Source organism: Wyeomyia smithii, chromosome 2 (assembly GCF_029784165.1).
Source record: "Wyeomyia smithii strain HCP4-BCI-WySm-NY-G18 chromosome 2, ASM2978416v1, whole genome shotgun sequence".
NCBI classification, from domain to species: domain Eukaryota; kingdom Metazoa; phylum Arthropoda; class Insecta; order Diptera; family Culicidae; genus Wyeomyia; species Wyeomyia smithii.
In genome coordinates this window covers 40997399-41022750 of record NC_073695.1, presented here as the reverse complement: position 1 = coordinate 41022750, position 25352 = coordinate 40997399, and the positions used below count along the sequence as shown (strand labels likewise).

Genomic DNA, 25352 nt, shown 5'->3' with positions numbered 1-25352 from the left:
AATACCTTTGCGTGACTTCCTCTTAACAAAAAATAAGTCCCTTTTATCAATAAAACTGGCCAGAAGGACGCGCGACGAAACTTCTCCAGGGAATTATAATTGGCGATAGTTGGCAGGAGGAAGGAGGCTCGGTATAGAGGAACAGTAAGCGTGTAAAACGAAGGGAAGTACATTACACACAAGCACTGATCAAAAATAATAATAAGCGTGCCACTTCTCAATAGCGGTGTTGCTAAAAATAGAAGTGCGGGATACAGCAGACACCCGGGCATATCTCACAATAGATCAACGATTCTGGTCGCAGTGAGGAAGTCCATACAGGAAAAAAAAATCAAAACAATTTTCTCCTCATATTTTAAACTTTAAGGAACCTGCAAAAAATATAACAGAATTGCGTAGTTAAATAATTAGACATGTTTTTTGGATTCAACATAAGAAACCCCGATTTTTTTTCAAAAAATTTGTCAGGGACAGTTGAATACATAATTCTCTAAAGGTGCTGCCGAAAAAAAATTGTTCGTAACGCCATATCCTATCATTTCGAGGGTGAGCCCCCAGAATTCCTGACTCAATGCAATTTTGGGACACCCTTGTGTGGTACCCAAGTTAGCGAACCCGCCCAACGTCTCCCAGCTGCGTCTAATCGAGAATTTCTGGGCAAACCTGAAGCATAAGATCAACTCCAACAATTTTGTCGCGAAAACTGAGGAGGAATTGATAAACAAAACAATCAAATACCTCAATAACATGACTACACAGCTTGCGGCATAGTGAATGTTTCGGAAGGCGCCCGCAAGGACGTAGAATTTTTTTACAAGTAAGTTAATATAATTACCTTCCACGGTAAATTTATCAAACTCAATTGTCTGTCTTTGTTTTTTTATCCCCATCCGAAAAAGTCCATTCTTCAATGCAAGCAATAAATATCTTTCTATTTAGCATGGCAATACTTCACGCCATTTCTCCCCGTGCACAATCCAGAGCGTTCGCCCGTTAACGTCATAATGTGGTTTTTGTCTTGACTGCGTTGCCGTTGGTTTGTGTCCCTTTGACAGCTATTTTCCGTTATCAATGTGTGAGTACGAGCGCGGCCATCAGCGTAGCACGATGGCAGCGCCGCCGCCGAGGAATGCCGTAAGCTTTATTCTAGTGTGCCAAGAGAAAAGTGGAAGTCGAAAAACGATAGCGTTGGATTATTTTCGCTAAAATCGTCTGTATAAATCGAACGTAAGTGCTGGAAATGGTTTAAAACAGAAGTGTCATATCTGTTTAATAAATTGCGATACGAATCGCGAGCGGGCGAGTACCGGAACAGTGAAAAAATTGATTTGAATCGGCAGCGAAGGGAAACGCTGCTGATCGGTGATTTATATTCCCGTATGACCAAATAGACGGTAGAATCATCACGTTTAGTGAGTTTAATCGGTGCAAATGTGCCTACTATTGGAAATTTAAATTTGGTGCAAAGATTTTTTCAAGGTGCTCTTCAAGAATATGCGTAGCTAAAAATGTCAATGAGAATCGCGAATCGCACATTCCATTCATAGTATTTTTTCTCATAAATATCATGATACACGCTCACACTGTGGCGTGCACCGAAACGGCACGCACACACCGTTGCAGTTCGCCGATAAACGGATTCCGTTTGCCATGGAATGCCACTGAATTGCTAGTGTTGTTGTTGTTGGTTTGGACAGCACCGTGTCGAAAGCATCGTAACAACGCAGAAGGTTGGGTTAAATTTTTGTTCGAGTGGGTCTGCGGATGGGTGGAGCGGTGAGCGAAGTAAAGAAGAAATCTGCGAAATGTTATGAGCTTCGCACCGTAGTTGGGTGTAGTTTATATACGGGAGTGAGAGTGAGACGGAACGAAGTTTGTTGTTCGCTTGGCCGCAAGAATGCGAGCAAGCTCAACGCAAGAAAACGAAGAACAGTGTCGCATTCCAAGTTTTTTTTTTTCGTTGCTGCTTGCTGCTGTCTATGATGCGCGCATTCCTTTCGGTACAAGGGGTAGTGACTAAACACAAGTTAAAAGACAGTGTTTGTGAAAGAAAATAAACAACCACCCAGCAAGGGAAGAATATCATTTTTTGTCATGTCAACTCGGTACTGCGCGAGTAGTGAAAGTATATTAACTTTGATAACCTACCGTTAGGTTTAGCCGTTTTTGATTGATACAATTGCTGCTGCTGTGGAACATAAACCGTTGTCATTGGAACAGCACTTTCGTGCCAATTGGCAAGCGGTGTTATGCAATAAGCCTTCTAGTACCGTTTTGAGAAGTGTTTGGAATTTTTAATGCCAGTTAGGTAGTGCTGTTGAGGTTCAGCTATGATTGATGATGTGCGAGCGGGACACGAAGTGCCTATACTGGAGTGTGTTTTATTGATAAGAGATAGATGCTTGTGTAACAATGACAGACAGATAGTGCTGGAAATTGAAAACAATCAACTGCAATAGCAACAAGTTGAAGGTTATTCAAGTGCAATCAGTGGAATAGAGATTGGAGAAATTAAACGAAAGAATGTGGATCATTTTCAATGTTGAAATATCAAAGACTAGATAGTAGTCGAAAACTTTTGAATTATTTGAAATGTAACAATACGTGGAAGAGAAGCAATTTAATAGTTTGTTTCAAGTATCTTTCACGTTTCCTGCTTTGATGACTCATAATGTACACAGTAGGATACTTTAATATACCCGCCTGTTCAGACGATTGTTTGAGTTTCAATAAAAAATTATATACAAAATGAATTGTGCACTGAAGAAAAAGAAAGGATTTTCTAAACTGAAAATCGACTTTCTTAGAGACGCTCTTGCAATCCAATGTTTTTTTTAGAAAGATAGTTGATGAAAAAAAGAAATATTTTCTTGTTTGTTCAATTTAAAAAAGAAAACTTTTATTCGCAGCACCAAAAAAAAAAAAGATCAGCGAGGCAGAAATAACTTATGTCGAATTTTTCAGAACCGACCGCGCCAGATACAATTCAGACATCCAGGTGCTATATAAATTGAAAAAGTAGTTTAATAAAATAGTCATTATCAACCGTGAGAACAGATATGACAAGTTAGGATATGCAACCATTAAGCTCATCCAAACCATATTTTGCTGAAAAGGTCAGCAAAAAATACGTAAACCAGAAAAATGAAATACGAGAACTTGTTTCGGTAGTAAGAGCACCTGCGAAAAAAAAAAAAACAAATGACTTATACAAAAGGCGCAGCACAGTTCATGAGTCAAGGTCTTTTTTGATTCAGACAGTGCAATGAGTCATCTCTTAGTGCAGTGTGATTCAACATACTATTCCTAATGAAATTACTAGGGTTAAATTTTACATACACAGTTGCCACGGATTTCCTTGGTGTGGTAACTCGAACGACCAGACTGACGTCCCGGTTAGTAAATTACAGCGAGTACGTAATAGCAAACTGATGCGAGTCTGGATGATGTGAAATTGTATTTGTTCCAGTTACTGTTTGCAAGCTTTTTCAATTCAAGTATTTATCGCGAAATAAAAACTAAATCTGTAAAAAAAATCTGAATTTACTTCAAATAATGTTTTGTTTTGCTTTTCAGATTGACTCGATGTTTATCGGTTATTAAACTACTGTTGATCCGCATCAGTAGACGTGAACAAAAGCATCATTTAATGCACATAGAATCGAATGATTCAACGCAAACGCACGTGCCTCAGTGGAGAAAAGTGCCGCAGTAGTAAATTGAAAGTGTTTCAAAGTTTGCGCGACGTCAGCGTACAACAATTGAATGCCAATAGCGAGTATAGCCGACCGTTACAATGTCACATCCGCACGGTTTAAGATATTCGCAGTATTCATCCTCTGGGGCAGGTCCTCAGACGAGCAAAGCGGCCCCGCCTCCAGCGCCGACAGGAGGCACTAGCAATGGAAGACCCGGGAGCACAACGCTTGCCGGTCAACCACAGATCCCGCCGCCACCGGCGGTACGTCCTCCGATAATGGTGACATCTTCGGGATGTTCTATGATGCCGGCACCTCCCATTCCCCAGCCACAATCCCAATCCAGTACGCAACAACAAGCTCAACAGCAGCAAAGTCCTACCACGCAAACAGGGACTTCGGCGAATCAGAAATACGCAGCCATCAGCGGTAGCCTGTCTGGGTCAGATACGGATGTGTCAACATCCACTGAAAACTTGACTCGTGAGGAACGTTATGTTCTGCGTCACGCCCGGGTTGAACCGCAAGGTGAAGAGAATATGCAAGGTAACACGACTCCGGTAAACGAAATCCAAAGTCGCTACATTCCCGACAAATTTGCATCGAATACGTCGTCGGATTCTACACGGTACGCGACACCAACCAGCAGCCGCAGCATCTCCGAATCTCGAAACGCTGTTCACGCATATGCTAATAGTGCCAACGAAGGATCTAATCGCAATTCTCTCAACGGAACTAACTCCAATCGCAACTCTCTCAAGGAGCCCAATTCAAACCGTTCTTCAATGGACGTCTCCCAGTCGTCCTACAATACACTGATAATTCACGACGAAGGTCTGTACTCGATTCACGACGAAGGAATATATTCGATGAATCGAGAATACTCTAGCCCACCACCGTACGGGAAGAAGGAACGGCCACGGTCCTACGGTGAAGCTCAACCTCCGATGCAGGAAATTGCTGAGATCCCCGAGGAGTATCTCAGCCAGAGTCATGTGCTGAAGCATCTCGCGAAGGAGGTTAAACTGCCGTCAAGAAATCGAAGCGATTCCAATACTCGCGACTCGGGCGTTTCGGAGAATACGGACTCCCGGGATCACCCGCCGAAATACGGTGGTCAGCACTGGACAACCGGACAAAGTGCGTCGACGGACGAGTCATCGAACCCGGCTAACCCTAAGCTGAAGAGTAAGAGTCAGCCTGACTTGACCCGACTGGATGATATCGAGCCAGAGGAGGTGGAGGCGCTGTTTAAGGAAAATCGATTGCTAAAACAGCAGCTTAACAGTTGCTTCCTGAAGGTTGCCAAGAGTCAAAAGGTAAGTTCTGTTTCCAGTTGCGTATTGAATACCGAGTTGAAATTTGGTTATGTTTTTAGATGGAACAGGAAATAGCGAACATATACCGGGTGCATGAAGAGCTTGTTCAGTCGTGCGAGCGGCGTGAGCGGCTGGAAGAGGCAGCTAGGAATCGGCTCCAGCAAGACTGTCGGCGATTACAGGAGCTCAACCGGGCGTACCGGGATCAGGTGGAAGGCCTGCAGAACCAACTGCTTTCCTCGTCGGATCATCAGCTGGGCCGAACGCAGCAAGATGTACTCATTTCGCAGCTGGTGACGCAAAGTAAGAATGATAATAATGTTGGATCGATTTAGAAACTCATGTATTGAACTTTTTTTTATAGACAAATCACTAGTGGATGCTAATCGACGTCAGTGCATCGAGCTGCAAGCCCAGAATGCTACACTAGAGGAGCAGCGAATCCACATTAATGTGTTGGATACAGCACTGAAGCGGTTGGAGGAGGAGGTAAGTATGATTTGAGACTCCCGGGAGGTTTGTGGAGTAATTTCGCAATTTGTTTTGTAGTGCCGCCAGAAGCAGGTGTATGTGGAACGCTGCGCCCAACTGCAGCATGCTCTTCAGTCGTTGCAGAATGCCAGTGAAAGGCGCGAGCAAGTTGAGCGAAAACTACGGATGGATTACGAGAGTGATTTGCCGAACCGAAGCGGCAGTAGTACGACTAGTGAAACCGAAAACCTCAAGTGGCAGCTGCGTGAGAAAGACGCACAGATAATGAGGTTTGGCTTTGATGCATAACTCATTTATTTCATGAGATTCTAATTGCTTTCCGTATTTACAGATTGGAAGCCGAGTGTGCCAAACTGGAGCAGCGCAACTTGGAGGAATCAAACGTACGCAACGTTGCCAAGCTAGCAATGGAGCGTAACTCGCAAGAAACCGAACGTATCATCGCAGAAGCGAAACAGGAGAAGATAAGGTACCTGGACGAGGCGCATGCCGCAAACCGTAAGGTAACCGAACTTCAGACTCGTCTCAAACTGGTCGAGAATAGATTGGCCGAAAAAGAGGCCATGATTCGTGCCTATCAGGGACAAAAAAGTAAGCTGAATTGATTAGATCAAGAATACGGTCAATACAATTGAAATGTGATTTTTTTCTGTTACAGTCTACGGCTCAACAAACTCCTACGGATCGTACAACCTATCTAGCGATAGCTTCGCACTGAATCCACTGGGAGCGTACAACTCTCAGGTTTCCTACGACGTATCGAACAACTCGTTTGATGTGACCACTGCAGCTTCTCTGCTCGACCCAACCTATGGCCAAAATCCGTCTTCCAGCTTCGCCTCGAACTATGGACAGACGAATCCGAGCTTCAACCAAAGCTCGATCAATCTGCAGACGGCGGGCAGCAACAGCTACAGTTCGCCTAGCAGTAGTTCCAACTACAGCACCAACTACGGATCGAGCGAACATACAACCATCTACGATGCGAAAAACTTCGACGCCCAGCGCAAATCCATTGACGATCAGCTAAAGCAACTGGACGAACAGCTGCTCAGCAAGGTGAGTGAACTGTGGATTGCTGAGAAGAAGAGCAATCTGTTAAACAAAGCCCATTTGGCGGCCACGGCAGCCGCCAAGTGTGGAACAAATTCCGTGACAACCTCGTCACGAGCTTCTGCCAGTGGTGCCACTTCGAGTTCCAGCTCGGTTGACTCCAACGGTAACCCACTAACCGTAACGGCGCACAGAGTGCTCAATAACACCGCTAACACCGTGTCTGCCTGCGCGCCCGCTAACCCATCCGCATCTGTTGTTAATGTAAGCGACAAGAAGCCACTCCCCAAAACTATTTCGACGCCGGCAATCAATGCGGCGGCCGCACCCAAGCTGGCACCTAAGAAGGCAACCTCTGTAAGTAGTGTTAAGAAGCTATCTTCCTCCTGTAAAAATGTTTCCTCGGTAACCTCTTCGTCTGAGCAGGAAACCTTCTACTAGCGATAGGGATTTCTAATCATAGGCTAACCGATTCGAGAGAACCATCTGATAACCTATCCAATGTAAGTACTTTTCTTGCGACAGGTTGTCACGATTAAAATTCACATTCTCGGATTCGATCAAATTCGGTGCCTGCATGTTTAGAGTTAGATTATCAGACCAGCTGCATGATGATGTAACATTTTACAAAGATACTAAAAAGAAAATAAAAACGCAATTCGAGAGACTGATAGTGACTATGAGAACGTGAAAATTTTAACTTGTTCATTGTGACAATCAAAATAGATCTGATTTGCAACCTAGGAGAAACCCCACACAAATGTAAGCAAACCGTTCGTTGTTAAATGACAAGGCATCGAACTTTTTTGTTGAACATAGGAAAATAACAAAGCCAAAGATTAAATAAGACTCTGCTTGTGCGTACTAAACGAGAAAAATCGCTTTTTTCGTCCCTATCGCTGTGTTCAATGTGGAATCTTTTCGCCTGTAAATCAGACAAAATTCAGCAAAACAAATAAAAGTAGAAAGGGTTCGCCTGTATGTTTCTATCCTTATTTACACACACACACACCCGTTCCCGACACAATCCTCAAATAGCAAAAAAAAAAAACAAAAACGGCCTATTATTTGTTAGCTAGTTTAAGTCACTAATTTATTGTGTAAAAATAATATTCGCTGCATTCAGCGATCCTGCTAGGGTTAAGATGAAAACTTCCTAAATGAAACACTTTAACAGAGTTGCCTTGAGCCGGACATTTTTTTCCGTTTTTCCTAGCTAGTAAGTGCCTTCTAAAAATGACAGTAACATTCACACGAAAACCAATGCATGGCAATCCCAGGTTAGCTAAACAAAAATAGTACCATATAATATAGTGCATTAACCAGTTTTGTGGTAGAAAACAACATGCCGACAATCTAGATAACAAGCCTCTAACGCACCAAGCCTACAGCAGAAGTTCATATAGAAGTGTATGGTTTGTAGTATAAGCTTTTTGTATTTGAAACAAATACAAAGATTACGCCGGAGAATATATCTATACGCAACTCGATAAATCTTAACGGTAAATAAACATTGTTGAAATCAATAAAACCAGCTATGTGTGATTTGTTTTTCTTTTTTTCCGCCCCATTGCATTCACCCCGTTTTGTTTGATTTTGCTGATTAGCGTGTGTTTGTTTTTGAAAGCCCCAAATCCTGCATAATACTCCTGCTGCTGATGCTGCTCGAAAACGTGAATAAAAAAAACTGTGCGCAAAACTACCAAACACCACGCGTATGCCCCAAAAGTCGGTGGCAGCTTTCTTGTCCTGGTAATCACCACGTGCAATAACAACTGTGTGCTCACTTTGTAGCTTTCATGTCTGCGAAACTTAGGGTTTGTACCTTGCGAAGAATTGAAGTCTTCGTTTAAGGTGTTTCCGGAACATCGTCAAGAAGTTCTCCATAATCAAACCAAAGGAGGCGAAGAGGTAAGAACAAGCAGTGAATATGTTTTTATGCCAAGGAATAGGATTCGATTGTATTTTCGATGCGAAGTTTTTGATAATAATTATTATTATTACTGACAACACGGTCTTGAAAAACAACGAATCCTATCCAATATCTCACATGGTGTGTTCGTCAAAAAGACCTCCCGTGATTGACGATGGCACGGTTATACTAAAAGATGGTTTTTGAGTGATGTGATATTCCCCCGTAGTAGTTGATTCAGATTTCAGAACAGATTTTCACGAGATTTAACGAGATTCTGTTTCAAAATTATTATTATAGGGACTTGTCACTTATTCACCCAAAATCATAATTGTAATTTGAAGTATTGTTCAACCTGGTAAACCATCACCACAGTAGTGTGTGACGAAAGATTCTTTTCATTAATGTTCAGATAACTCAATTTTACTGAGAATAATAAAAAAATCTTGTGTGGTTTTTCTCGACCCTTTGATTTGTAGAATTTGTTGGTCAGAGAATCAAAAGGTTGAACCTACGCCAAGTTTTACTTCAAGCCAAAGTTGATTGAAGTTTGACAAATTGCCTTGTAAACTACAAATTTCAGTGTAGCGAAGTCGATTTTCTGCTAACTAGGTTGTAAAAGATTACTATTATGTATTTAAATTTATTCTCTGTTCTAACAGTCTTACTTTCTGGATTAAACCGACCATTTTATTCATGATAACAACTACACAGTTTTAATAAAACATACACAATGAATGCTTATACTTGAAAACAGAGGTTTTTCATTAGAATGTGGGCACTATTTATATCAATACCGGAACTTACAATAGGTAAAGCGCCTGGTTAACCAATTGATATCAGAAGAACTATCTAAAATATCGAATTTGTTCGGATTAATATGATTCAGATAAATCTTATTCATATAAATTGCAATTCGTACGCTACAAAACCAAAATGCGACTTGTAATGATGATGTTCGCTTATAGCAACGGTTCACTTGAATCGAGAACAGAAGCAAAGATTTTTTTCTTTTCGTAAGTAGCGAACATGAATATGGGATTTATCATTAGTGGTTTTATCCAAGTTTGTTTAAGAAATATGATGAATCGGTGTGATGTTACTGGGTATTTTTGAGGAACAGCTTTAAAATTTGTGCCGCATGAGCGCAATAGTTTGGAAATCACTATCTAGCGAAAAACTTATAGAACGGATTTTGCGTCAACTCGGACACTTTATTAGACAAAAAAAGTCAATAGTTTTGCATATTCAGAACGTCGATGAGTTCAGAAGCAAAATAGTTCAAGTTAGAAAATCTTCTTTTCTTGAGAGTGCTCATTTTGATTTGTTCAAAAGAATATTAGACAACTGATCCTTTTGACGTTGTTGTTATGAAAACTCGGTTTTGTAGCAGCACGATCTATGCAGCTCAAAAACCGAGTTTTCATAACAACAATCTCGAAAATTTTCAAGTTTTCTTCTGCTTATTGACGCTATCCAACTTCTCTTTCTCTCTCTTCTTATCTATCCTTTCAAGCTATCGCTTGTAGGCTGTAATTAGTTATCTTTTTAAAAGCAAATTATTAAGTTTAAGGGGGGACCCTACTCTAGAAGGTCGATAAATCAAGAATTTTCATATTTTGTTTTTGCTGTCTAGAGTAAAGTGAAGTGTTTGGCTATTTTGGCTATTGATTAAGGTATATTTGAAGATGTATTTTCCATGTCGTGAATGTAAATATAGTGAGTATTACACTGTTGGCAGCTGGGAACGTGGATGCTCTCTCTAAATCAGTACCTAACTGGTGGTAAGTTTTTCTCAGCTTCTAGTAGACCGATCGGGCTGAAATTTTTGAAAATTCCAAAAATTGTCAAAATGGTGGCCATTTCAGTAAAAAAATTGTTTTTTTTTTCATGAAAAATCACTTTAAAAAATCATAAAACATTGAAAAACTCAGATATCAAAAAACGGCTACGTAACAAGTTAGATAATCCATTTTTACATGTTAAAAAAAAATTCAGCAAAATCGGTTCAGTAGATGCTGAGAAAAATTTACCACCAGTTTAAAAACCATGGTTTCGAGAAAAACACTGCCAATAGCGTAATACTCACTATATTTGCACCCACGGTACACAAAATACATCTTCAAATATACCTTAATCCATGGCCGAAATGCCCGAACACCTCACCTTTCTCTAAATATCCGAAAAAAATATCACGAAAATTCATTATTTTTCAAGCGAACTCAGTTCAATGGATTCATAAGACGGTGATGGCATATACCGACTATCGGCAGGGTTGTTCGGGCAGTTTTGTCTCCAGCAGACGGAGAATTACGTATTACAGCAATATTCTGGGACATGGGCGCAAATCATCGAAAGCATCGAGAGCGTCACGAAAGTTGTCCAATTTAAAATGTTAATAACTTCCACAAGATGCGGAAAATTGTGATTTTATGATACTAACTATTTAAAAACGAAGAGCCTTGTTTTGAGTACAGATTTCTATCAGCCAGGACTGAAAACAAGGCCAAATACCATCCAATAAGGATATTTTTGAAAAATAGCGACTTCCGGTTTCTGAGAAACAGCCAAAAATGGCTGTATATCACCCAGTATGGATATTTTCTAAAATCGAGAAGATGTTAAAAGACCGGAAACCTATTTTCAACATTATTTTGAAATTCAAAATTGTAACTTGAAGTTTCCATATAACAGCCAAAAATGACCAAATATATACATTATTAGTACTTCAGAAATCGAATTGATGTGGAATTTAACATAAAATGACCAAATACTACCTAATACAGGTCGGACTCGATTATATACAGACTCGATTATATATTGACTCGATTATATATGATTCGATTATATATAAAATTGTATATAATCGAATCATAAAAAAATTTTTTTTTTCAATTTTAAATATAACTTACCTAAAGCAGAAATGTCGTATAGGGATCGTCCAAAAATACGTAACGCTTAGGGGGAAGTAGGGTTCTGACAAAACGTCGCAATCAATACTAAAAAATTTTGAAGATCTATACAAAGAGCGTTACCTAGAGGAAAGAGGGGGTCGAAAATAGTTTCTATTTACGGTACGTAATTAATGGACGTTCCCTTAAGTCCAATATGACGTAACGCAACATATTTTGACCCAGAACGTTGATTTTTGAGCCATAATGTTTCAAGTAAAGTAAAGCTGATCTAAAACAGAAATATCGCGAGGGAACGTTTACAAATTATGTAACGCTCAGGAAACGGGAAAGAGTGTTGGATTGGCAAAGTGTTGCAACCCATACGGAAAATTTAAACAAAAAGCATGGCAAAGGGGGAAAGGAGATCAACAATAATTATTCTTGCGTTACGTTATGAATAAGCGCTTTCTTATTGATTCATAAAAGTCCATTCAAATGTTACATAACGCAAGCAGGGCTAAGGCAATTTTTTATGCCTGGTGTGCTGAGTATTGGAAACATGCTAGACAAAGTGGTGAGGGTTTTCCGGAAATCCAATATTTATGTCACGTTACATTTGAATGGACCCTAATATTACTATTTCAATGTTAAGGTTGAGGTGATAGAGATTGACTCTTTTCAAATACTTATTTTTATGAAGTTGAAATCAATACTGGTGAGCAAAAATTTAAATAAATTAAAGGCAATGTTTTTAGCTAATCTACTATCTACCCAATACGCAAGTCAAGTCAATGAATAATATTGGATGAAGAGGGGATTGAAATAAAATGACGAAAATGTATAATTTCAAGTACTGTATCGATAAAATACTGTTATGATAATTTTCTGTTCTGTTCTGAATTGATTGATAACGCAGCACAACAATAACAACTATAACTAGCTAAAAGAGTAAACAAACACAATACACACTGATCAAAATTTTTCTTTAGGTTTGACTGCAATCAGCCATGTCCAAAACACACACTGCCACGGATAAAATATTTAAAACACTACACGGCGTGTATTGCAACTTGCACTGCGTGATGTGTAAGAACGACCGCACAAAGTGTAAAAGCAAATTCACCGGTGCGCGTGAGCAAGGCTAATCCCCTACCCCGTGCTTTAAGCTTCGGCATATCAGGCATCAGGCTCACATTGCTGATGTAATTCCTTACGTAAGAGCAGATTGTCGAGTGTTTCAACGAAGTTAAATCCCGCGGCTCCGGTGATTTTACAAAGCTAAATCCCTCAGCTTGTGTGTAGGCCGAAGCAAGGCCGGCGGTTGATGTGGGTAGTGTGGGTAGTAGTACCCATACGGAAAATGTCTCTGTGGGTACTTACCCACACGGAATTATCCTCCCCCATTGCTTACTACCCACTCGGGAAAATAATGTGACGCCGGCCCCGCCGAAGCTTCATGCACGGGGTAGGGGATTAGCATTGCACACGCGCACCGGTGAATTTGCTTACACATCACGCAGTGCAAGTTGTAATACACGCCGTGTAGTGTTTCTATGCAAAAGTGGCACCCGTGCAGCACGGTGTAGTGTTCTTGCCATGGCTGACTGCAATAACATGAAGAATAACTACGAAATCTATACATAAATATATTTTTGTAAGAAAGGTTTTTTGCGACTTTAAGGGGATTAGTCAAAAAAATCCTACTTATTTATTCAAAAATAACAAAATATTAATGCAAAATAAACAAAAAAAAAATTTTTCTGATTCGATTATATATAGGATTCGATTATATATAGTGAAAATTTTTCGGAGACTGTATATTCGAGTCCGACCTGTATGAGTATTAGGGTGGCAGCGAAAAGGCCCATGTCAAATTTCGAAAACCGACCATGTGCATTTTGTTCATTGGCCAAGAAAAATGATCTTTACAAAATTTAGACTCAATCGGACATGATTTAGGGATTCCTCAAAGCGTTCAATGTTGCGATTTTTCGACACTCTTAAAAATGCATAAAACGTCGAGATCTAGTGTTATCTCCATAAAAATTTGACCGGAAATCGACCTTCTGGGACTTGGCCGTTTTCTGGGCAACCGAAGGCTTAATATGCAATATTCTAAAACTGGCTTCTGGTCGTTTCAAATAACATGTAAATTATTTTAATGTTCATTAGGTATTTTAATCTTGATTTTCATTAAAGTGGTCCCAGAAGGTCGATTTTACGTCAAAAATTTGTTTTCGAGATAACACTAGATATCGACGGTTTATGTTATGGCATCGAAGAAAGTGTTTTTTCCCCAATTTCATGTACTCCCCCTTGGTTGATTTTCGAGGGTAGGAAAATCACAACTTTGAGCGCTTTGAGGCACCCCTAAATCATGTTCGATTGAGCTGAAAATTTTCACTGATAATTTTTTGGGAAAATGAACAAAATGTACATGGTGGTTTTTTGAGTTTTGATTTTTTTCCATACAGTCATTGCCACCCTAATGAGTATTTCCGGAATCAAAATGATGCCCAAAGTGGTAGAGGAGCTCTACAAACAACAGTGTATCAGCAACTTTCAACATTGTTTGCGAATTACTTCAAGCCAAATAGTACTCTTCTTCAGGGTTACCTGTCTTAAAAAAGAAGGTTGTATCCAAGACACGTCCGAATAACTGACGTAGAACTACGCAAACCGTTACCAAATGCATTGTTAAGAGCGCTTCACGAACGTATGGTAGACGTGGGATGACCTAAATTATTATTCATCAAACTCTTCAGTTATATAGGTGCTTATTATGGGAGTCCCTTCACAGTGAAATATATTTCACTCTCACGCTCACTTCACTTTTTGTGACCTATTCTCAATTCCACCTATAATCGCATACCAGTCCCACCTGCATTCTTGTCGTTCTTGTAGAAAAGTTATGGTCAATGTCTATCTCATTATATTATGTCAAAAATATGGGAATAAACCACGCTCAACAGCTGTTTTCTCAACTTGATGAAAATGAAGCTGGGACTGATATGCGATTATAGGCAGAAGTGAGGTGACAAAAATTACCCTTACATGCCCGACGGAGTACCCGAGTACCAACGAATTCAGATTCTTGTAACTTCGACAATTTTCATCTTATTCCAATAGTTTTAGACTAAAAAATTCAGCAACTGATCTACTTTAATCAGTGTCAGCGGTACCTTGAAAGAACTTTCTTATTCCGGGAAATCTTATTTCCTTTTCTTTTATAACTTTTTAATAACTTAACTACAAACTTCATAACTTTTTCTACAAACATCGTAGCACCTTACGGTCTTCAGAAGAGTTTTTCCCAGGAAATTTTCTTATAAATATCATGTATCAATATATTTCGAAGAGCCAACTGTACATATCTAGAGAACAAATTTAGAAAAGTGGATTTTCCCATATAGAATCGTATGGAAACTTTAAAAATCGGGCGCAAAAATATAGTTCCCACCGATCGATCTGAAAAATAACACAGTTGTTATAGGACCCATAAGGAGCACGAAAAGTGAATGGGAGCGAATAAATAACACCACCGCTTTTTCCTCATATAATCGTGTACTAGTCTAATACCCATATTCGATGGTATTCGGGCCTGGGCTGTAAACGGGCAACACTTTCATTTAATTTTTTTAATAGGAATGTTTTGTGATGAATTAATTATTTACTAATATTTATTCAGAATTAATATTGTGTGTTCTGCCACAAACGGTGACATATCAACACTATTACATATATTTTGAATTTTATTTCATTAACAGATTGTAATTGCTTCCGCAGTTAAGTGAATATAATTAAAGGGAAATTGTAAACATACTTGTCAAGAAAAAACCTAAATTAATCCACCTAGCGGTCAGACCCAGCCTTTCTCATTCAAACTTTTATTTGTAAAAATAGATTTACATGAACGCTTCAATCCAATAAATGTATATTCACTCTTTAGGTTTTAAAATATTGATGTTGTAATCCATCCATACATAAAAAAATGTAGTCCGGTCTGTCTGTCAGTTTGTCTGTCTATTTGATCCATATTGGCTCGAAAACTACCGAACCGATCGACGCGAAAATTTGTACGTAGGGGTTTTTGATCCCGATAAAGGTTCCTATGATAGTTTGAGACCCCTCCCTCTTCTGGAAAAGAGAGATCCAATACAAATGAAACAGAAATTTTTGTACAACTCAAGAACAAACCAAGCAAATGAAACCGAATTTGGCATGTGGATGTTTTAAAGTTTGTCCATAATGGCTCGACCATAATGGTTCGACGCCCCTCCCTCTTCTGGAAGCACATGTTTCTGCACAAATTTCTGCACATCTCGAGAACTAATCAACTAAATTAAACCATATTTGCAGGTGAATGTTTTTAATGGTAACAAACATGTTCCATGATCGACCTCAGGCAACATTTTGGATTGTAAGATGGCAACTTCCGGTTTTTGTAAAACAGCCAAAAATGACCGATTTCCACCCAATATAAGAATTCTAAGATGGCGACTTCCGGTTCCGGAAAAACAGCGGCAAACGACCAAATACCACCCAATATGGGTGTTTCCGGAATCGTAATGATGTACTGGAGCCACAAATCGACTTCAGACACCATTATGAATTATAGGATGGCAACTTGTGGATTTTGCAAAATAGCCAAAAATGGCCGATTTCCGTCTAACATGAGTATCTCCGGATCTAGAATGATACACAGCAGCTGAAATCGACCACAGATCTCATTTTGGATTCTAGGTTGGCGACTTCCGGTTCCTGGGAAACAGCCGAAAATGATCGAATTACACCCAATATGGGTGTTTCTTCAACCAGAATGACGCTCAGAGGCCAGAAATTATCTTAAATACCATTTTTAAATTCAAGATGGCGACTTCCGGTTTGTGAAAAACAGCCTAAAATAACCAAATACCATCCAATATGAGTATCTCTGGAACCAGAATGATGCTATGAGCTAACAATTGACCTCAGGCACCATTTTGAATCGCTAAATGTAAACTTATAGGAAACAGTCGAAAATGACCAATATGGATATTTCCGTAACCGAGCTATTGTGCTATTGCTATGCATAGAAACTATTTGCATAGAGCTATTGTGCTATTGCTATGCATAGAAACCAAACATTGACCCTCGACACCATTTTGAATTTAAAGACGACCACTTTTAGTTTCTGAAAAACAACCAAAATAACTAAATACCTCCCAATATGAGTATCTCCTGTGTCAGATTGATGTCAGAAAATTTGCTGGAAATGACCGAATACCACCCAATATGAATATATTCAGAATTAAGGTGATGTACAGAAGCCAAAAGTCGAGGATGTTGTCATTTCGACAAAACCAATCATTTCAAACGATTTGTTATTTGACTTTGATCATATCCTATGGCCGATTCGTCGTGCATTTTTAGACTTTAAACACATCGCCAGATAAAGTGAATTTGGAAAGTTCAAATAGTACGATACCACATTTAAATCATGTTGAGGCCACATATATCGATCAAAGCAGGTATAGTTTTAAATAGTCTTTGAATTTCTTTTCTTTCCATAACTTTTGAGCCACATATCAAATTGTTATGAAGTTTGTTATTTGTAAGTTTGAGAGATGACTCGTTCGTATGACACTAGTTATGTTCAAATAAGTCATGTAATCTTTGAGATAATAGACTTTCGTTGTTTTATTAACAATTTAATACATAACGGTTGCTTAAGTTCGATTATAATCAAATGAAATGGAAACGTATTGGACAGCCAAACTTTGAAACCACGTGTTCAATCATAATTCATTAGTTAACCCTTAACTAGCCCGCTCATCTCACAATAATATTGATCAAATCGGTTGTGTAGTTACTGAGATAATGAAGTTTCGTGATTTTCACATTTCGGTACATTACAGACGAAGTTCCAGTCCGATTACAGTAAAATTCAATAGGGTGTTACGAGGCAGCTAGACTTATTAGTTGACCTTAATTTTGTGGAAATCGGGTCAGCCATCTCTAAGAAAAGTGAGTGAGTTCAAGTAGTCTTCGGAATATGTTCCTTTTGATAGCTGGATTTCACATTTTTAAACATAACAGGCAAAGTAATAGTCTGATTGCAAAACAAATCAATAGGATCCTATGGGGCAACTAGACCTTCCATTTGACACTGATTTTATGAAAATCGGTTCAGCCATCTCTGAGAAACATGAGTGAGATTAAACAGTCTTCAAAACACGTTTCTTGTCATAACTTTTGAACCACAAATTCAATCTTTATGAAATTCAAAAGTTAAGGGTAGCCCGTTCATTTGAAACCAATTTTGTTCAAATCGGTTGTGTAGTTTTCAAGATAATGATGTTTCATGGTTTTTACATTTTGATACATAACCTCTAAACTAAAAATCCGATTACAATGAAATTTAATAGGGTCTTATTAGAGCATGAGACCTTTTATTTGCAATTAATTTCATGAAAATCGGTCCAGCCATCTCTGAGAAAAGTGAGTGAGAATAAAAATCTGCACATACACACACACACATACAGAAAATGCTCAGCTCGTCGAGCTGAGTCGAGTGATATATGCCATTCGGCCCTTTGGAGCACTTTTATACTTTCGGTTTTGCAAGTGATTGCTATACCTTTCTAGGAGAAAGGCAAGAAAATGAATTTAAAATTAAACCTTAACCTAATCTTACACCTATCTTACTGACTATAAAGTGAGCTGATCGTTGTAATTGATGATTGCAACGATTTTTGAAGGAACTTATTGATTATTTTGTTTGACATATTTTCTAATGTTTCCACATTAGTAAGCTTGTGTAGTTCATTCGTACTAAACCAGCGAGGACGCTCTAATATCATTTTCAAAAGTTTATTCTGCATCCTTTGAAGCATCTTCTTTCTGGTTGTACAACAACTTGTCCAGATGGGGACTGCATATAACGTTGCTGGTAATTAAAATTAACAGTTTATTCTTGAGGCAAAGTCTAGAATTTCTGTTGCTAAGAGGATACGAACATTTTATATATTTATTGCACTTTGTTTGGATATTCTCAATGTGCTCCTTGAAGGTAAGATTTTTATCATAAATTAGCCCTAAATATTTAACTTGGTCAGACCAATTTAAGATTGCACCGTTCATCTTAACAACATGATTATTGGTGGGATTGAGAAAAGAAACTCTTGGTTTATGAGGAAAAATATTAAAACTATCATTTTCCGCTTCCTTAGCGTGCGTCACAGTAGGCTTCCGCTCGTAAATGTAGAACAATCGTTGCCTCTCGCAAAAAGAACGAAATGGTCAATCGACACTCGGGCATCGAAGAAATGCACACTGTCATGTGTTTGACGATGTTATTTTGGCCTTTTCTGTTGATTTTGTTTTATCTGTGTAGAGAAATATTTAAGTAGTTAAGTAATTCCTAAAATCTCCGCACACAACGTGCGTAATTCTGATTTCTGGAAAAAATGTCAAAATACATTTGAGAAAAAAAGTAGAAGGGTGGTATTAAAGATATAACCGCATGACGTAGCACTACGGTATTTTTCTATATGTTTAATATGACAGTGCATTTTTATTTGCTGAGACATTAGAGCGCTTTGAACAATAATTAATAATTAATATAAATAAAATATATGAATGAAATCTAATTTATATTGGCATCTCTATTTCGCAGATATTCGAATTAGAAAAGCATTTGTTCGTAGCTATTAATGACAAGACAAACATTTGAATTTGCGAATTCGGTAGATTCTCCCTTTCTTAGTAAACAGCAAATACGAACCTATTCGGTGTTTGAGACCAGAACGATTCACTGCATTGGCCGCTGTCGAAAAATGAACATCAAAAAAATATGCTCATTTACAAACTTTCCCTGCTATCAGCAACATTTCGAAAAAAAGAAAACTCAACTAGCCACTTCAATTACAACACTTTGAGGCACCAAAAGGTGCCAGTTGCCGATGATTCTTGTTCTCTGGTTATTCCGGCCGGAGTTCCAGCCATTTTGGTACTTTTGCAGTAGCCATGTATTACTAACAGCTGCCAGCATTACGGGTGGAACCTGGCACGATATGACCGGTACTATTTTGTCTTTCCTCCTTTTAACGGCTAACACCTAGCAACCGTATATCACTGGTACGGTTTTGGAATGAAAATGATGGAGTGAAATGTTCGAATGGTACCTCCTATATCAAGGTTTCGTCAGTTATTCGGGAAGAGGGAGGAGTTAAGGAGAATAGGGAATGGTAGGGAAAGCATCGGAAACAGAAAGTGACCTCAAGTAAAACAACAACAACAACAACAAATCGTTTACAGAGTCAGATCGGATGTATCCGTTTGTGTCGAGAGGTAGTGATTGGCTGCTCGGTATAATTTAGACAATCGATGATATTTAACAATTTTTCAATAGTGTATCTCAAACAATAGGTTGTTTTCGTTACATAAATTAAACCGTAAAAGAATTTCTGATCGATTGATGCCAAACCCTCGAAAACCTGATCATAAACGACTGAAATATAAGCGCTCATAACCTGACCACTTTTCCCTGGTTCCCTGGTTGAATTACTAGATTTTAAAATTCAGGTACCTAACTTCCAGATAGACGTAGTCCTACGTAACAAAAGTTGGCTGGTGAGTACTCGTTTGTTGTTCAAGAATGTATTTAGACAGCGAGGAAAAAGAAGACGATTATCGCAGTGAAAAGTGGTTCTACCGTGACCATTTACAAATCTGATTCGGGCAAAATTGGATCTCTTACAGAAACCGGAAGTGGTCCTCCTAAAATAAAAAATGGTCTCTATGGTCGTTTTCAGGTCCCTGGACATCATCCCGATTCTGAAACTGCTCATTTTGGTTACTTTCAGCTGTTTTCCGGAAACCGAAAGTCACCATCTTGAATTTAAAAATGGCGTATGGAGTAAATCTCCGGTCTCTGGCCATCATCCCGATTCTGGAAATACCCATTATTTAAATTTTTTAAATATTTCTAAGGCCAGTAGAAGCCCTGGTTACAACAATACCCAAAACCATAAAAATGCTCTGTGGCAGCAATTTTATGAACTTTGAACTTTGATGATTGTAAGATTCTGTTCAAATATTCATAAAGTTCCTTAGTTTCGGAACAGATCCCCGAAAATACCTGGCAACGCTGGCCACAGATCGTTTCGTCTAATTAAACCGTACATCGCATTGGAATTCCCAAGCAAAAGACGAGCCTGCAGCTTGTCATATTTGAGCTAATCTAGCATTTGTGGCAGAGTTGAACATTTTGAAAATCAATCTCGGTTCAATAGTTTGTCTGCCGCTCGCAATTCTCAACCTGCTTCTTCTATACTCTGTTCTTCCTCATCATTCTAAGGGTATTTTCGGTGTAACATGCTACTATGTAATTCGTTTTTGACTGCCGGATGTTAAGACGCAAAGTTACTTCTAGTTCTATGTTTTCTGAGCCAAAAAGTTCAAAGTAAATGTAAAATGTGTAAATAACAACACACGACATAACACATGACGCGTCGAAACACTTCTCACAAACAAAAAAAGGATAACAAAATTACCTTTTGATATTGCCTATCAATAAAACATGTTCAACTTATGATGAAAAGAAGAAGAAATACAGCTTCGTACTAGGTGTCTGTGGCTTGTTAATTTCGCTGCAGCTAGGGGGATGGCTATCTGTAGCACTTATTTTGCACGCCGGAACATACGTAAGGACACCTGGATGCACCCGAATGGAGAGCTTTGCTCTCAAATTGACCACGTTCTGATTGATGGACGGCACTTTTCAGACGTGAGGTCGTTCAGAGGACCGAACGTTGACTCGGATCACTATCTCGTAGAAGCCAAAATCCGCGCCATGCTGTCCAACGTGCTGAAATCCAAGGCAACGAGGAGGATGCAATTGAACATCCAGCGGCTATCAACTGAAGGAGTGGCTGCAGAGTACTCGTTGATGAACGGATTGAGGAAAGAGCTGAAGGAAACCTGAATGAACAGTGGAGGCACATCCACAGTTCGATCAGCACTACAGTGTTGGGTACAACTGCGGCAGCTGCGCCCAATGAGTGGTTTGACGCTGAGTGCCAGCGAGTGACGGAAGAGAAGAACCGCGCCAGGGGTCACATGTTGGCCACGGCTGTGACTCGTCAGAGCATGGGTAGATATCGAGATGCAAAAGCCGCTTGAAAGAGACTCCATCGCCGGAAGAAACGACAGCATAGGGAGCGTATTCTAGCGGAGGCGGAAGGTTGCTTCTCCAGGCACGATGTGAGGAGCTTCTACAAGAAGGTCAACGGAATCAGGAATCGAAACGTGTCAGCCCCTGTCTTGTGCAACGATAGGGAGGGGAACCTGATAACCGATAAAACAGAGGTGGCCAGGCGTTGGAAGGAACACTTCAGTGTGCTGTTGAACGGTGAAGGAAACAGTGAAATCCTCGATAAATTTCGAGAATACAACTTGCAGACGCACCATCTGTTCATAGACTTCAGGGCAGCGTACGATTCAGTCAAGAGAAATGAGTTATGACAGATTATGATTAAACATGGCTTCCCAACAAAGCTGATTAGGCTGATACGTGCCACCCTTGAAGGTTCTACATCAAGCGTCAGAATAGCCGGTGAGATATCGGACTCGTTCGTGACGTTAGATGGTTTGAAGCAGGGTGACGGGCTGTCGAACTTATTGTTCAACATCGCATTGGAAGGTGCTATACGGAGGGCTGGTGTGCAGAGAAGCGGCACCATCATTACGAAGTCGCACATGCTTCTCGGTTTTGCGGACGATATCGACATCATTGGTACTAACCGTAGAGCTGTGGAAGAGGCCTTCGGACCTCTCAGGAAGGAAGCTGCGAGATTAGGGCTTGTCATAAACTCTGCCAAAACGAAATACATGGTGGCTGGCAGAGTGCGTGGTAGTCCGTCGGAGGTTGGTGCTGCTAGATGGGGAAATATTTGAAGTAGTCGACGAATTTATTTACCTGGGAACATTAGTGACATGTGACAACGTGGTTAGCCGTGAGATGAAGAGGCGGATAGCAGCCGCAAACAGGGCCTTTTACGGATTACGTAACCAGCTAAGGTCCCGCAGTCTGCAAATCCGTACTAAACTTGCACTTAATAAAACACTGATTTTTCCGGTGGCTCTCTACGGCTATGAGTCATGGACGCTGAAAGAGGCTGATCGGCGAGCTCTTGGTGTTTTTGAGCGTAGGATTTTGCGTTCAATCCTTGGCGGCAAACTAGAAAATGGTGTTTGGCGCAGACGCATGAACCATGAAGTGTACCAGGCATACAAATCGGCGGATATAGTCAAGCGGATAAAACACGGCAGGCTCCAGTGGGCTGGGCATGTAGCGAGAATGCCGGATGAGCGTCAAGCGAAGGCTATATTTAGCAGGAATCCCGATAGAGGTCGACGACTTCGAGGTAGACCCCGCACTCGTTGGACGTGTGCTGTCGACGAGGATGCACGCGAAATAGGTGTTAGGGGCGATTGGAGGAAAGCAGCCCAAGACCGAGGGATATGGCGACGTATTCTGGATTCGGCACTGGATCGATAATCGGTCTGTCGCCTTAAAAGTAAAGTAAAGTAAGTAACTAGGTGAAGTTTTCGTCGCAGAGATGAAATTATTTTATTTCCGTTGCGTCAAGTCGAATAGAGGAGAAATTATCGGAAAGTCAATATCATTCGTTCCCATGCATTCAAAAGGGAGTCTTTTCTAACACACTTTTTGAGCCGTATGACAAAGAGATGAATATTCAACATTTGCAGCACATAAACCGCTCTTGGAGATTAACATCTAAGGCGACTTAATATCAATACAGGATCTCTTCTCGTCAATAACAATGACCGAACGTTTCCACTCAATTTGAAGAAGATTACTCGGTTCAGTTTTCATAAATTAAAATATCGAAATGGCATCTTATCCACTGAAGTAAAACATTATATTTATGAATAATAGGTAGGCACAATATTTTCTTATTCAACAATTATTTGAACAGTTTATGTGGCAGAAAATTTAAGGTCAATATTGCAAAAAATAACCCCAGTTTTACACCCATTCCATTTTGTCATCCTTTTCTCTAGCGAGGTTTGTGCTGTTTTCCAAGTCTAACCACGAAGAAACCGATTCAACCACTTCTCTCGGACGAAGTATCCGTACTGTCGACGAACAACAGCGATAGCTTCCTGCAGGTATTGTCCATTTTCTTGAAAGTGCAACCGATTAATGCGAACAAATTATACTTGCATTCCGCAGAATCTTGCTCACATCGATCAGCGTGATCGGGAGAGACAAGAACGTCGCGAGCAGGATGGCGTTAGCGGTGGCAGTGGTGGGGGTGGTTCTGGAATTATAGGTACTAGCGGAAATAGTGGATCGAGTGGCTCCAATGGTGGTGCGACTAAGCCGGAAGATATGATGCTGCTAGAGAAGCAGGGACGCTGTTCGCAGAAAATTCGCAGCAATCAGCTGAGCAATCTGGCTCATGTTACTCAGACCGTGGGGCAGAACATGACGGACATCAGCAATATTGGCGGAAATAAGGTATGATAGGTTTTAGTAGTATATAAACACCAGTCATTGACGATTTTGCTTACAGGTTCCCAAAATACTTTCCAATATTGCACAACAAGCGGGCGGAATCCTGCCCCCGCGTAAAGATCGAGGATCTTCGTTACCGCCGAGCGCACTTCCGCGTCCACCCAGGAGTTTGAAGCCTCCCCGAAAAATCGAATACGGTCGGCTCAGTGACTCCGAGGGTAAAAAGCGAGCGGAAACCCCACCCAAGTCGGACGCTCAGAAGGATTACGAGCTGAAAACATCTAGCTTGAAGCGAGCAAACGCCGCTGCTTACAGCAAGCGGGAATTTTCCCCCGGAAAAAGTTATCTAGAGATGAAGGACACTTTCCAGCTAGCTAAAGACTATGGAACGTTAAAATCCAAAAACTATGGATCATTGGGAAATACTTCGATAGTGCCGTTAAAAAATGACAGCAAGTTTGGTTTTGGTTCCAAATGCAACAGCAGCACAGCCAATAGCTGTGAGTTTTCAAAACCAGATTACACTTCGACGAAAAACTACCAAAGGCTGGAGGAGCAAAGTCCCCGCAAGAGTTCTCTCGATACTGCGACAATGAAGCGGTCTCTACTGCCGAATGTTCGAAAGCTAAGTTCTGCCACTGTCAAAGGCTCACGTGAATCTCTCAATTCCGCCTCCAGTGGATCGAACAATTCCAACAATTCCAACCCCCTTTCCCGTTCGAGTCCGATTCATTCTATGCCCACCAACTCGGGAGTCAATCTGCCAACATCGCTAGTATATCATCACCACAATCATCTTCACCACGGACGTACCCCGCCTCGTTTCATCCACCATCAACAATCGACGTCAGCCGAATCTACCAAATCTCCCTTGAATCCACCCTCCCCTCAATCGCCCACCGTCAATCATCAGCAGTCTCCGTTTTGCAACAAACTTTCGCCAAGTACAGCTTCAAAGATTCAGCAAATAAACGCCCAACAGCAGCAGCAGCAGCAACATAAGACTACAACCCTGCCCAGTGCTAGTATCCTGCACGCGGCCGTCACTGCATCGGCCACCTCAGCCATTGGCCAGCAAACCACAGCCTCGCTGCCACCGAAGCCGATGATGGATGGAAAACTTTCCGGCAGCGGAAACAGCTTCGGGAGCAGCTCTCAGGGTCAACGGAGAGGCAGCAGCATGGCACGCGGCGAGAACAAGTACCGAATTCAGTTTTAGCTCAGTCAGTTCGACAGGCTGCAAGTATTCGTTTTTTTCTGTATTAAATTTCGAACACGTATATCTGCTGTAGTATTTCACTTTTGGACGACAAAATTTGTATACATTGGAACATTGCGCGGAAGAGCGGAAATTTTTTCCTATTTATTTTTGTTTTTCGAAGTAAAAAAGTTGTTGAAAAGTCCACTCGATGGAAAAATATTACCCGCGGAGAAATATAATAATCATTTGTAGCGTGA

The 25352-nt window shown here is 40.3% G+C and overlaps 2 protein-coding genes across 2 annotated transcripts in view; one reads left to right on the top strand and one right to left on the bottom strand.

Annotated features, from left to right (window-relative positions):
- The window catches only part of LOC129723972 (rhodanese domain-containing protein CG4456), a 123260-nt gene that overhangs the window by 12696 nt on the left and 85212 nt on the right, over positions 1 to 25352 (bottom strand). The window lies entirely within an intron of this gene.
- Positions 1097 to 25352, top strand: LOC129723971 (angiomotin-like protein 1). The gene is made up of 10 exons (XM_055678493.1): positions 1097 to 1227; positions 3577 to 5017; positions 5077 to 5320; positions 5382 to 5506; positions 5567 to 5778; positions 5841 to 6100; positions 6168 to 6568; positions 23438 to 23545; positions 23610 to 23897; positions 23953 to 25352. Exons 2-10 carry the CDS (start codon positions 3797 to 3799, stop codon positions 25111 to 25113), a joined length of 4020 nt encoding a protein of 1339 aa, XP_055534468.1. The 5' UTR covers positions 1097 to 1227; positions 3577 to 3796; the 3' UTR covers positions 25114 to 25352.

What these genes read in the sequence shown, in the direction of transcription:
- LOC129723971 (XM_055678493.1), top strand. Translation starts at nt 3,797, where the DNA reads ATGTCACATCCGCACGGTTTAAGATATTCGCAGTATTCATCCTCTGGG. An exon ending in TGAAGCGGTTGGAGGAGGAG is followed by an intron (nt 5,507 to 5,566) that starts GTAAGTATGATT and finishes TTTGTTTTGTAG; the next exon opens with TGCCGCCAGAAGCAGGTGTA. An exon ending in AAAGACGCACAGATAATGAG is followed by an intron (nt 5,779 to 5,840) that starts GTTTGGCTTTGA and finishes CCGTATTTACAG; the next exon opens with ATTGGAAGCCGAGTGTGCCA.